The 14,339-nt window shown below is 39.2% G+C and overlaps 2 protein-coding genes across 2 annotated transcripts; one reads left to right on the top strand and one right to left on the bottom strand.

Annotated features, from left to right (window-relative positions):
• Positions 1-7,882: 7,882 nt before the first annotated feature.
• Positions 7,883-9,098, bottom strand: LOC115453768 (attacin-E). Its single transcript, XM_030182491.2, has 3 exons — positions 8,707-9,098; positions 8,347-8,544; positions 7,883-8,172 (listed from the first exon to the last, which is right to left on the bottom strand). The coding sequence occupies exons 1-3, from the start codon at positions 9,096-9,098 to the stop codon at positions 7,971-7,973; spliced, it is 792 nt and encodes a 263-aa protein (XP_030038351.2). The 3' UTR covers positions 7,883-7,970.
• Positions 9,099-12,321: 3,223 nt separating this feature from the next.
• LOC115453767 (attacin-E) lies at positions 12,322-13,421 on the top strand. The gene is made up of 3 exons (XM_030182490.2): positions 12,322-12,609; positions 12,772-12,969; positions 13,144-13,421. The coding sequence occupies exons 1-3, from the start codon at positions 12,395-12,397 to the stop codon at positions 13,343-13,345; spliced, it is 615 nt and encodes a 204-aa protein (XP_030038350.1). The 5' UTR covers positions 12,322-12,394; the 3' UTR covers positions 13,346-13,421.
• The last annotated feature ends 918 nt before the right edge of the window (positions 13,422-14,339 follow it).

The following is a 14,339-nucleotide window of genomic DNA, read 5'->3' as shown; positions in this document are numbered from 1 at the left end:
GATATGAAGAAACTGCAGTGACTCAGATAAACAACTAATTATAATTAATAATGTGAGGTGAAGATATTATGGGACATTGTCCATATTGATTGTCAGTTATTAATGATTTATATTGTAAGTAATAATATATATTGAAAAGTTGATCGAATTATTATGAACGTATTGATTTTATATGATATCCCCTTTGCGATTTTCACGGGACGTGAAATAAGCAGGAAAGGCCGACTGTTAGAAATTGTAACAATTATATTATCCTTTGTTTTGTCTTTAATTTGTTAATAAATGATTTGTTATTGATGTAAAGCATGTTCCCACCAGCTACATCCGGTAGTCACTTTATTAATATTGACTTCCGGTATAACCGATGTCTGTCGGTAGACAGAGATGATTTTATTGATAGCAGTCGGGAACATGGCATTCGAGTCTGAGCTCTCTTGAAGCAAAGACGTCTTGTATAATATCGTTAAATAAAAGTGTTGTGAAGTACAAGTGAAGTATTACTTAAATAAGAAGCTATTTAATTACATCGTATTAACACAATTATGTATGCAGGGTCATTTTGATGTTGCGTTACTAAATGAAACCTAATAATAATAAATAAAAAGAATAAAACTCGTCTTCACCTTTGCTGACATTGTGCCAAAAATTATCCACCAAAAATCCTGTTGTTGGTTTTCTGATTTTTGATCATTTTGTAGTTTAATGCGAATATAGCGTATGTGGGGGTGTATTCCTGGCTGAAAGTATGATGTTGCCACTGTAACGAAGTTAGTGGCTTAAGGGCGCGTAAAATTAAAGTTACTTTTTATTAATATTTATTTTGCTGAATATTCATTGCGCTGTAATATCACTTTCGAATGGGATTCGAACTCATGACTTCGGAACGGTGGTGATACCCTGCACGCAATACAACTCGCCACCGAGGCAGTTCAACGAGGTGAACAGAATTAGATTAGTTTTCCGAACTCGCCAAATACCGGATTTTTTCAATAACGGGGGATGCAAACCATTATTTATCGGGGCGTGTTTGTCACGAGATTTACATCCAGGGTCCTTGATGTATTGCTTACGGGTAATGTTGATTGTCCCGCTCTGAGACTCATCCCCCTTTTAATCTCTTGTTAGGGTCTATACCGTTTGAGAGCGGGGAAGTTTTTATAGCAATCATGTGATAGATTTGTTGAGATATCAAACCAGTTTTTAGACAGGCTCCCCGGGTTGAAGATCTTCAATGCCTCGCGCGGGTGTTTATGGCCTTTCCGCGCTGGCAACACCGATGACAGGCAGGACGGTCGGGTGCCATATTGGATTGGCTTCGAGACCACCGAACGTAACCATCATTATAGTTTTTGTCTTTTGTATTTACCTTATATTAAATATACAGTCCTCTACACTAAAAACTGGTTTGATATCTCAACAGATTTTACACTTTATGTTTTTTTCGACGATAATATTGAATAACCTCTTAAAGAACAAAAATGTGTCTGATCTAATGACGCAGGTCGTAAAATCTGAGCTCAAAATACTCCAACATGCTTGAAATGTATTTCGTCCTATATTGGAGCGCTATGAAGTTAAATGGAATTAGAGAACTAATAAATAACTTAGGTTAATAAAAATATTACTTATGTATTATTACTGATGGTAGGTCTCCCATATGTTAGAGTCCGCCTGGGTAGGTATTACTGCAATGTCTATTTCTGCCGCCAAGCAGCAGTGTATAGTACTGTTGTGTTCCGTTTTAAAGGACATTGTAACCAATGTAACTACTGAACATAATAAATCTTAACATCTCGTGTCTCAGGATAATGAGCGCAGTGGAATGCCAAACAATACTTGGATGGTATTTCTAATGTGTATGGGCGGGCGTATCGCTTACCTTCAGGCGAACGGCAAGCTCGTCTCGTCATTAAAACCAATAATAATAAAAAAAAAATATCTCGCTTACACAGGGACCATACAAACGCTTAGGGATGGATACACGTTAAAAATTCGGCTTAATGAGCCCCGAGACCGATCGGAGAGAATTCGCTGTTGAATGATTGTTATTAATGGCTTTCAGAAACAACTCCCGGGTGGTTTACTAAACGTACATTTTGTAAAATCCCTCAATCTGCTTGGGATTATATTAATTGGAATTAGGAATATAACTTAAAGGAAGATAAGACTATTAGTTGGCGATCTCGCGATATTTTATGTCTCGTAAGAAGCACGTAAAGCCGTTGGTCATGCGCTTGATCTCTTTCCGGTCATGAAGCATTCCCGTCTCACCAGACTATGAGAGTGCAGGAACAGATAGTTCAACTGTGTATTGCGTAAACCCTTGCGCACTATAATATCTCCTGTGTAGCTGGCTGGTCTCCGTAGAGATTGGACGCCGCGCCGTGACTAAAATTCGTTTGGAAGGAATCAGCCATATCAAGTAATGCTCGTAAGTCCAGGACACCATAGCTATTCGTGGTGACAAATCATCGCAGTGCCTATTGTTAAGATTTAAAAAGGCAAGGTGGCTTGAAACTGCAATAGAGCTTTCATTTCAAGCCCAGTTAGACATTATTAGATAAACAATTCAAGCGAATTGATTATAGTTTTAATCGTTATTAATAGATCATAATTATTTGTCTGCTAGTCGTAGGTATTAGTTATTTATTGAATAATTCAAGTTTCAAAATGGCGAAAATTAAGAGCAGATGTGTAACCTAATATTACATTACGCAAAGGTATTCATAAAAAATAAATGACGATAAACACGTCATCATTAGCCTAGTTGGGTGTGGAACGGTCTGCCAAGACGAATGTCCGCAGGTTCAAATCCCAAGGGCACACACCTCTGACTTTTTTAAAAAATCATGTGTGTATTCTTTGTGAATTTATCGTTCGCTTTAACGGTGAAGGAAAACATCGTGAGGAAACCTGCACACCCAAGTTCTTTATAGGAATTTCGAAGGTGTGTGAAGTCTACCAATCCGCACTAGGCCAGCGTGGTGGACTAAGGCCTAATCCCTCTCAGTAGTAGAGGAGGCCCGTGCTCAGCAGTGGGCAAGTATATAATACAGGGCTGATATTATTATTATTATTATAAACACATCGAATTCAATAATAAATAAAATCGTTCGCCTAGTATCTGTTTAGGAATTTTTAAGATTTTTGTAAATTGCATGCAGACCTTTTTTTATTTCTTTGTTTTGGCGGACTTTTAACTATGTTTTTTATTCTTTTTAATGTTTATAGTATTTAAATAAACAATGTATACTTTTAGGTTTTCGCGCCTGGGCTTCTGAGTAATGGACACTGCTCTTTACCTGCATAACAAAGTGTAGTTCAGAAGCAAGCGACTACACAACTTTAAAGGGTAATTATTCCAAGAAGGACTAAAACATTTAAGACCCACTCCAATACATTATATGCGGTTGGTAATAGACCGCATAATTCTATCAATGCATTTTAGAAGACCGCAAGTTCGGAGTAACACGACCGCTCATGCCGTAAATCAATTATCCTGCTTCGAAATGAACAAAACGTTGTTACTATCCACGCTTTCTTTGTTCACACTCACTTTTTATCCACGAAGTCGGGTTGAGATGCAACTAGTTTACCGACTTCCCGCTGTGTGTATTCCGTTCCGTGATGTGATAGGAGGCAAGTCTATAGCCAGACTCCGAGGTAATACTGAGCATATAAACCAATATTACGCCCCCTATCACATTATGGGACGGAATACATACGGCGAATGTAGGTCCACCAGAACCTTCTCTGTCTGGCCCATTGTGAAAAGGTGTATCTGTCTTCAGTCAATACTCTATCAGCAGTCTAGTAGACTTGCCAACACGAGCTAGATGAAGGTAAGTTTCAATGGTGAACACATTATTTAGTCAATTGGTATTACATTCGAAAAATAAGATAAAATTCAAAGTAAACTATGTATTAATAGCTGACGGATAATTTTATAAAATATTTAAAATCCTTATTACACAGATAAATTATAGCGGAAGAGAATTTAATGAAATAAATGGATGGGATTATTGATTTTTACTTTTCTATTGGAATTGGTTGAATTATTCCGTTTAAATATTTGTCGCTTGAATAAAAAAAATATTACGTGATATTAAGAAAATTTTATATAGAATTCTTTTTTTTTGGAGGTATTTGTAGCTAGGCCAACGTGGTGGACTAAGGCCGAATCCCTCTCAGTAATAGGGGAGGCCCGTGCCCAGCAACGAGACAATATATAATACAGGGCTGATATTATACATTATTAGCTTTTGCCCGCGGCTCCGCCCGCGTTATAAAGTTTTTCAGGCCAAAGTTTTCCGTTATAAAAGTAGAAGTTTCCCGGGAGCCTAGGTTCTTCCCAGGGTCTCAAACTGTCTCCATACTAAATTTCATCTTAATACGTTGGGTAGTTTTTGAGTTTAACACGTTCAGACAGACAGATGCAGCGGGGGACTTTGTTTTATAATATATTTTTTAGAACTTTTTAAGTGGAACAATCCCGTCATACATCATTGTTGCATAACTTTAACCGTTTACGCAGCGCAGGCAACGGAAGCTCTCAAAACTAATAATTTTCCCCGTTTTTGCAACATGTTTCATTATTGCTTCGCTCCTATTGGTCGTAGCGTGATGATATATAGCCTATAGCACTCCAGGAACAAAGGGCTATCCAACACAAAAATATTTTTTCTGTTCAAACCGGTAGTTCCTGAGATTAGCCATTACTGTTCCGCTCCTATTGGTCATAGCGTGATGATATATGACTTTGAGCACTCCACAAACAAAGGGCTATCAACGCAAAAAGATTTTTTCTGTTCAAACCGGTAGTTCCTGAGATTAGCCATTACTGTTCCGCTCCTATTGGTCATAGCGTGATGATATATAGCCTATAGCACTCCACGAACAAAGGGCTATCCAACACAAAAAGAATTTTTCTGTTCAAACCGGTAGTTCCTGAGATTAGCCATTACTGTTCCGCTCCTATTGGTCATAGCGTGATGATATATAGCCTATAGCACTCCACGAACAAAGGGCTATCCAACGCAAAAAGATTTTTTCTGTTCAAACCGGTAGTTCCTGAGATTAGCCATTACTGTTCCGCTCCTATTGGTCATAGCGTGATGATATATAGCCTATAGCACTCCACGAACAAAGGGCTATCCAACGCAAAAAGAATTTTTCTGTTCAAACCGGTAGTTCCTGAGATTAGCCATTACTGTTCCGCTCCTATTGGTCATAGCGTGATGATATATAGCCTATAGCACTCCACGAACAAAGGGCTATCCAACGCAAAAAGAAATTTTCTGTTCAAACCGGTAGTTCCTGAGATTAGCCATTACTGTTCCGCTCCTATTGGTCATAGCGTGATGATATATAGCCTATAGCACTCCACGAACAAAGGGCTATCCAACGCAAAAAGAATTTTTCTGTTCAAACCGGTAGTTCCTGAGATTAGCCATTACTGTTCCGCTCCTATTGGTCATAGCGTGATGATATATAGCCTATAGCACTCCAGGAACAAAGGGCTATCCAACACAAAAAGTTTTTTTCTGTTCAAACCAGTAGTTCCTGAGATTAGCCATTACTGTTCCGCTCCTATTGGTCATAGCGTGATGATATATGACTTTGAGCACTCCACAAACAAAGGGCTATCCAACGCAAAAAGAATTTTTCAGTTTGGACCGGTAGTTCCTGAGATTAACCATTACTGCTCCGCTCCTATTGAATATAGCGTGATGATATATAGCCTATAGCACTCCACGAACAAAGGGCTATCCAACGCAAAAAGAATTTTTCAGTTCGAACCGGTAGTTCCTGAGATTAGTCATTACTGCTCCGCTCCTATTGGTCATAGCGTGATGATATATAGCCTATAGCACTACACTAATAAAGAGCTATCCAACACAAAAGAATTTTTCAGTTCGAACCGGTAGTTCCTGAGATTAGTCATTACTGCTCCGCTCCTATTGGTCATAGCGTGATGATATATAGCCTATAGCACTCCACGAACAAAGGGCTATCCAACGCAAAAAGATTTTTTCGATTTGGACCGGTAGTTCCTGAGATTAGCGCGTTCAAACAAACAAACAAACAAACAAACTCTTCAGCTTTATATAATAGTATAGATTAATATATATTTATATTGATAGAATTCTTAAGCATGTATTAATTATATTTACCTGTAAATCGAGCTATAATGAAAAAGAAAACACACGTAACTTCGAAAAATCAGAGGTCCTTGTTTTAAGTTATACGTGAGGACATTCGTCTCGACAGTCCATTCCATTCCCAATAGGCAGTCTCTTCAATATATTTCATTAAACTTATATATTTCATGATTACATACTTTACATGCAACAGAAATTATATCTTTCTTATTGGAAGGTTCAGGCTCTTATTTAGATCATAACCGGAACCTTTATATCGTATGCTTCACTTACTTTCACAGCCTCATATATTTTATGTACCTTATATAATATTTATTTTTACTTTATTTAGTACTTGACTAGATATATCTCGCGGTTCCGCTCAGGTCATGAACCTTTCTCGGAATACAACTTCTACGACGCACTTCTGGAAAATAAATTTAGCATAATGTGGACTATAGTGACTATACTATAGTGTCATATTTTATTAATATCACTGGACGTATCACTTGAAGGTTTACATACAGTAAGGCTTTTTATAGATAATTACTTAAATCAAATAACAAGCATTTGTGAGTTTGTAAAGATAGAAAACAAAGTCAATAAAGTTCAAATCCGATTCGATAGAGAAAGGTGTGGGTCGTGGTTGGAATTAAACTAGTTTTTATGTGTCAGGTTCCACCCTCGTCAGGTACGGTGGAACATCTCCTATTTTTGCCGCCATGTCTCTGGAGCGTCTCTGTATTGTGGCCTAATTTATAAGAACATCGGATCTCAATAAACGAACGAATTACCTAATTTTAAAGTTTAAAAATAAATAAAATCAAAGTCAGAACAAATTGGATTTTATAGCTTGAAGTTCGCCTGATGGTAAGCGATACGACCGCCCATAAACAGTAGAAACACCATCCAATACCTTGAATTACCAAGTATTGTTCGGTATTCCACTGCGCTCGCCATCCTGAGAAATGATATGTTAAGACGCATTATGTCCAGTAATTACACTGGCTATAATGTCCTTCAAACCGGAACTCAACAGTGACTACACACTGCTGCTTGGCGGCAGAAATATACATTGCGGTAGTAGCTACTCAGGCGAACTCTCACATATGAGAGACCTATCACCAGTAAGCTTTATTAACCCGTTGTTAACTCTTGACTTACGTCAGACAATTCCCCAGCAGCCCGTGCGAGATGAAGTTGATAAATGACGCGCAGCAATCCCGCCAGTAATCTTCGACGGTGCGTTCTTAATTTTATACTTTTTACTAACTTTAATCCATTGTATTTGTCAATACATGCTGGGAACACAAATTACCTTTGTGATTCTTACCCTAATACCTGCACTTAATCCCTTTTTACGCAGTAATTGTATAAACGTTTAAAGTAGGCAAAAGTAAAAGAACAGCCATCGTATATGTAGCCTTGCTTTAAGTGCCTTAACCCTTCTAATGCCTCGATGATGATCACCTCAGGATCTTGATTGATATATTGGTGTATATACTCGAGGTCACTGCCAACGTTCGCTTTATTTTCATCACGCTGGAATGTTATGTTATAATATAGCAGCTCAATTAACCCTGATGTTGGACGCTTCGAAACGATACGAAGACGGCTGAATAAATTGTGCCTTAAAATGCTATACACAACGATTGTCCAATGAGTTGATATCACGTGGAGTATGTCACGGAAACTTATTGGATACAAAAATTTGGCTTGAAATAATGAAATTAACAACAAACTTATTTAGATTACTTAATTTATATTTATACCAAAAAATACTTCAAATTGCTTGTATATATTTGAGGTTACAATACTAATAATATAGAATTAAAAGAACTTAGAGAAGGAGAATCCCGAGAAGGGCTCCCAGCCGGAGCTCATGGAGGGCATGTCAAACTTGTTGAGGCCGGCTTTGAAGTCGAGCGAGGAGCTGGGCGAGCGGTACAGGTTCAGCTTGCCGCCCAGTGAGTAGTCGTTGCGGTCGATGAAGTCCGAGTGCGCCGCCGTGAACGACGCTCCCACCTTGTCCCTGATGCAAGCACAGACATAGTGTTTGGGTCTCAGCAAATAAATCATTAAAGCTGCTACATCCGTCACATAAAATCTTAACTAGCTTGCGAGACTGGTTCAGTTCTGGGTTTGCCTTGAGTATTACACGCGTAATGGCAAGTTATATTTGAGTGCACAATACATATAAACTAACTTGAACATGTAGTCGAGTCCGCCGCCGTAGGTGTTGTAGTTGGGCAGGTACGGGGTGTCGGGCATGTTCCTGGAGGCGAACGCGTTAGCGTCCAGCTTGTGGTTGGCGTCACGGAACAGGTTCAGCGTGCCTTCCGCCGACAGCTTGTCGCCGCGGCCGGGTATGTGCGTGTCGGTCAGTGTGAGACTATGTCCCTTGCTGTAAGTTTCATCAGATTGTTAATGGTTTTCATACAAGAGCAATAGCGAATTAAAAACATGGTGAAGCAACTATACACAACTATTATTCTGGTCAAATTATTTTCTGCTTCCTATGTTATATTAGAGACAGTTGTGATGTTAGATAATTCACATTACTTACACATTATCGAGCGCCAATCCCGCAGTAGCAGAGCCCAGCTTGAGGTTGGGGGTGAAGCCGGCGGCTCCGACAGCGCTTATCACGTTCTTGTCGTTGTGCGCAAGAGGGAGCTTCATACCGATGCCCGAAGTGCCGTCCTGGTTGATGGTGATCTTGCCTATATCAGCGAGCACGCACGCCGCCAGACACAGCAGAACAAAGCTCTTGAACATCATGTCGAGGAGTTCACCGGAGGAGACACGATAGATGAGTGACGCTGCATGCAGCGAGTCCTGTTTATATATGGGATAGAAGAAATTAAGAACTTCCCCCAGTACGTTCGAGATTAACTTGTATTTATTTATATTCCAGTTATCATTATTAATTAATTTGACCTGTGTAACTATGATCATGATAAGTTGAGGTAGGAAATCCAATATTTTTTTTAACCTTTTGTTTTTTGCTAATTTGACGAGGGAGTACAGTGGTTATAAGATGGTAAGCGCTACATTGTCGATAAACCAGAAGAATCGTGAATGGGTTATATGTTTAAGTGAAATAAATATGGCTTAGAAGAAAAATGGGGGAATTAATACTGCTAAAAATGTATACACCTAGATGAACATCCAATTGTTAGAAGAATGATTGAGTGTACCTACACATAAGTATTGATGAACGGATTCGTATAGAATTCAGCACAAAGTTAGACCATGCAATAACCTAGATTAACTATATATATAGTGGTAGATACGCTTGATCTTGGAATAATACATGATAGTATTTTTACACTGGAAAAGGTCTTTCGCGAAGTTGTAACCGCCACAATCAAAATCTAATTCATAAATAATACGTGAATCTCTAGATGTGACAGATCGTTAATATTTTTGTGTGTTTAAAAGCAGGTAGATTCAATAATATTAAGTACTAGATTTTAAAGGAAGCGGCGATAGCCTAGTTGGGTGTGGAACGGACTGCCGAGATGAATGTCTGCAGGTTCAAATCCCAAGGGCACACATCTCTGACTTTTCTAAAAATCATGTGTGTATTCTTTGTGAATTTATCGTTCGCTTTAACGGTGAAGGAAAATATTGTGGGAAAACCTTTTTTTTTTTTTTTGTTTCGCGGAGAAAGTCCCTTATTACTACCGCCCAGCCTTCGTGGGGGGCGACTGAGCGGTTATGCTGGGGTAACCGAGCCTTACGGCCCGGCGTTGAGCCGCCCGGATTTGATGGTGACCTTCGGGCGACCGCCGGGCCGAGTCCCTAACCCTATATACAACCTAACCTATGCACGGCCTACCAGCTAAAACTACGCGGTGGCCCTCTTCGGCGCATTAGGGACGGCCACGGGCTTCCTCTGACGTATTGTGAGGAAACCTGCACATCTGAGAAGTTCTCTATATGAATTTCGAAGGTGTGTGAAGTCTACCAACCAGCACTAGGCCAGCGTGGTGGACTAAGGCCTAATCCCTCTCAGTAGTAGAGGAGGCCCGTGCTCAGCAGTGGGCAAGTATATAATACAGGGCCGATATTATTATTATTATTACTAGATTTTAGTCGTAACTGTATCCTTCACGGTTTAAATTCCTAAGATAAAAAGTAGATTATAATGTTAATACAGCACTTAGATTCATCCGTTTGGAAAATTACATCCCACTCAGTCAGCGGTTTTAGCGTTTATATCGTAACAGTTGCACAATTGGTTATTTTATTATAGATAACTAGTCACCAGTAGGAAATATTATATAGCTACCAGATAAGCTTCTGGAAAAAAAATATGTTTATAGGAGCAGGGCTTCTTCATGATTTGGCCACTTAATAGCGTACTATTGGTACACTGTATACTATTCTCTCTTTAGAAGCAAGGAATTCTAAATTTATCACGACTCCTTTCCGTTTACTTTTAGGTCCAGTGAGATTACTCTGCCTTGCCTATATAAATTAACTGTTTTTTTAAATAGTGTTCTTGAGGGTTCACCGCGGGCGATCTATGATCATATGTTATCAAGTGAGACGCTGGTTGATCATGATAATAGTGATTGTTTTAATAGTATTCTTGAGTGTGCACCGCTGGCGATCTACGATCACATGTTATCAAGTGACACTCTGATCGCTCATGATGATGATGATGATTGTTTTCATTGTATTCTTGGTTGTTCACCGCTGGCGATCTATGATGACATGTTATCAAGTGACACTCTGATCGCTCATGATGATGATGATGATGATTGTTTTCATAGTATTCTTGATTGTTCACCGCTGGCGATCTATGAACACATGTTATCAATTGACACACTGATTGTTTACTCGTGTTCTATAAAAACATATACTCGATTACGAAAAAGTGTTACATCTAGAAATTGTATATATCCAGGAGGTTTGGAATAAGGGAACCCCTCCGATAGTGGTATCAGTGAACTCCGACCCAACCGCAGTTCATTATACATTTATCTCTAAAGTGATGTTTAATTACGTACGTATCTCGTGGGCATAGTAATTATGTATATTAAAAGGGCATATGTACACATAGCATCACGCCTTGTTATTCTTAGGGGTAAGAAAATGTGTAAAATACCAAAATATTACCAGCTGTTAGGTTTGATCTAGTGGTTGGCGAGTCTACCACAATTTATTGGGCCAAATTCCAGACCTAGGCCACGTACAGATTAGCTGCGCGACTATAGGCATTTGCAAGGTTATTCTATATAAAAAATACGCGCGATGCAATGCTGCCTTGGCGCGGTAATAAGCGAGAAATTTGAAACCATTAGAAGCTTTTAGATCTTTTACTTCAGCGTCTTTTATTACACATTGTGACAATCCTTGTGGATTTACAGAGTAGGCCTGCTGCCGGGCTGCAGTAGCCCACCCGAAACAGTTCTTGTAATGTAAATTTGGCATAAAAAAACAAAATGGCTCTTTCAAAGATTCGCGTTATTAATTCAGTAACATAATATTAAAAATTATCAAAAATAATAGATGGTTTAGCAATCGTTGAAGGATGCGACGAGTTGATATCTGTTGTCCTAAATAATATTTTAAGGCTACTCAGCGCTTTCTAACAGGACTATAGTAGACATTGTTGTTAAGTTACAGACGATTGCATCGGAAAGAAAATCTAGGACCTTTTTAAATGGGTTTGCATGTGACCACCGAGTGATCCGCTACCAAACAAATTAAAACTGAGGTGGCGTGCAGTCTAATGCACCCCTATCTGCGACTTTTCCAAGATCTCGTTACTTAGAGAATAGGGAGAGAGTGAGTAAGGCAGACGTCACTAAATGTTTCATGTGAGAAAAGATACCCACAATGATGTTGCAAAATATACTAATAAATAGAGAACTGTAAAATAAATCTCGGTACATAAGTTACTATTGCGTTCAATAGGTTGGGTAACATTTTTAGGAGTAGAAATTCCCCCTTCTTTTTCCCAAAGCCATATACATAAAAGGCTTCCCATCGTATAACAACTGTGCACCCTTGTCAGATTAGCAAAAAAGCATAGAAAATATGGGATTTCCAATATCAACTTATCATGATCATAGTTATAGGTCAAATTAATTAATAATGATAACTGACATATAAATAAATACAAGTTAATCTCGAACGTACTCGGGGAAGTTCTTAATTTCTTCTATCCCGTATATAAACTGGACTCGCTGCATGCAGCGTCACTCATCCGTCGTGTCTCCTCCGGTGAACTCCTCAACATGATGTTCAAGAGCTTTGTTCTGCTGTGTCTGGCGGCGTGCGTGCTCGCTGATCTAGGCAAGATCACCATCAACCAGGACGGCACTTCGGGCGTCGGTATGAAGCTCCCTCTTGCGCACAACGACAAGAACGTGATAAGCGCTGTCGGAGCCGCCGGCTTCACCCCCAACCTCAAGCTGGGCTCTGCTACTGCGGGATTGGCGCTCGATAATGTGTAAGTAATGTGAATTATCTAACATGACAACTGTCTCTAATATAACATAGGAAGCAGAAAACAATTTGACCAGAATAATAGTTGTGTATAGTTGCTTCACCATGTTTTTAATTCGCTATTGCTCTTGTATGAAAACCATTAACAATCTGATGAAACTTACAGCAAGGGACATAGTCTCACACTGACCGACACGCACATACCCGGCCGCGGTGACAAGCTGTCGGCGGAAGGCACGCTGAACCTGTTCCGTGACGCCAACCACAAGCTGGACGCCAACGCGTTCGCCTCCAGGAACATGCCCGACACCCCGTACCTGCCCAACTACAACACCTACGGCGGCGGACTCGACTACATGTTCAAGTTAGTTTATATGTATTGTGCACTCAAATATAACTTGCCATTACTCCTGTAATACTCAAGGCAAACCCAGAACTGAACCACTCTCGCAAGTTAGTTAAGATTTTATGTGACGGATGTAGCAGCTTTAATGATTTATTTGCTGAGACCCAAACACTATGTCTGTGCTTGCATCAGGGACAAGGTGGGAGCGTCGTTCACGGCGGCGCACTCGGACTTCATCGACCGCAACGACTACTCACTGGGCGGCAAGCTGAACCTGTACCGCTCGCCCAGCTCCTCGCTCGACTTCAAAGCCGGCCTCAACAAGTTTGACATGCCCTCCATGAGCTCCGGCTGGGAGCCCTTCTCGGGCTTCTCCTTCTCTAAGTTCTTCTAGTCCTTTATTACTAGTATTTAACGTTAGATTTAAGCTATTCCGTCTAATTAATCAAATAAATGTATTTTTATTCATCTTTATTTTTATTATTTTATACTCACAACTACCGGCTACTTGAATTGTTTTCTGAAATAACACCTATATTAAATTTGAACTTGCATCCACCTATATATTTTTGACATCGAAACATAACGGGGAGGAAGTAAAGTTGCAAGAGAAAGTCACAAACAGGTCATAGCGCTTATTCACAATACATTACTTGCAAATTTTCTAATAGTGCTTGATAAAATAATTGACTCGCTCTATATCACATCGTGGGTAAGAAATAAATCTACGAACCGCATGTGCTTTAGTCGCCGATTAGGTATCTTCGTAATAAAATTCTTGACAATAAAATTTCAATGTTATACTAGCTTTTGTTTGCGACTTCGCCCGCGTAAAGGAGTTTTCCGGGATATTTATTTTTCCTACTTAATTACTTGATATGAATCGTTATATTAAGACCAAATTTCACAAAATCATTATAAATTGTAGCCTATGTGTTATTCTTATCTATAACCAATATTACTGTAAAGTTTCAACCAAATCCGTTCAGTAGTTATTTCGTGAATGAGGAACAAACATACATCCATATATCCATCCTCACAAACTTTCGCATTTATAATATTAGTGGGATTAGTCATATCTTCTATATAAAAACAAAAGTCCTCCTCATTCATCAGGTATTATATTATGACATGTAATAAACTTATCAGTATCCTGTCAACATACCTAGACAGGTGATATAAAAGACCAAGAGAAAGAGATAAAATAGGTAAAGAATTGAATCTAAAAACGACACTGTTGAGTGTGCAGGTCACAAAAGGAAAGGACGTTGTTAGATGATTAGAAAGCGTATTACTTTGTGTACATTTAACACAAAATACAGAGGTGCAAAGGGCGAACGGGTATGGCGGCCCGCTTTCGACTAAAAAACTAAAACAGCCTACGTGAC

The sequence above is a fragment of the Manduca sexta genome, chromosome 12 (assembly GCF_014839805.1).
Source record: "Manduca sexta isolate Smith_Timp_Sample1 chromosome 12, JHU_Msex_v1.0, whole genome shotgun sequence".
NCBI lineage: Eukaryota > Metazoa > Arthropoda > Insecta > Lepidoptera > Sphingidae > Manduca > Manduca sexta.
The sequence above is the reverse complement of the archived record's forward strand: the minus strand, read 5'-3'. Positions and strand labels throughout refer to the sequence as shown.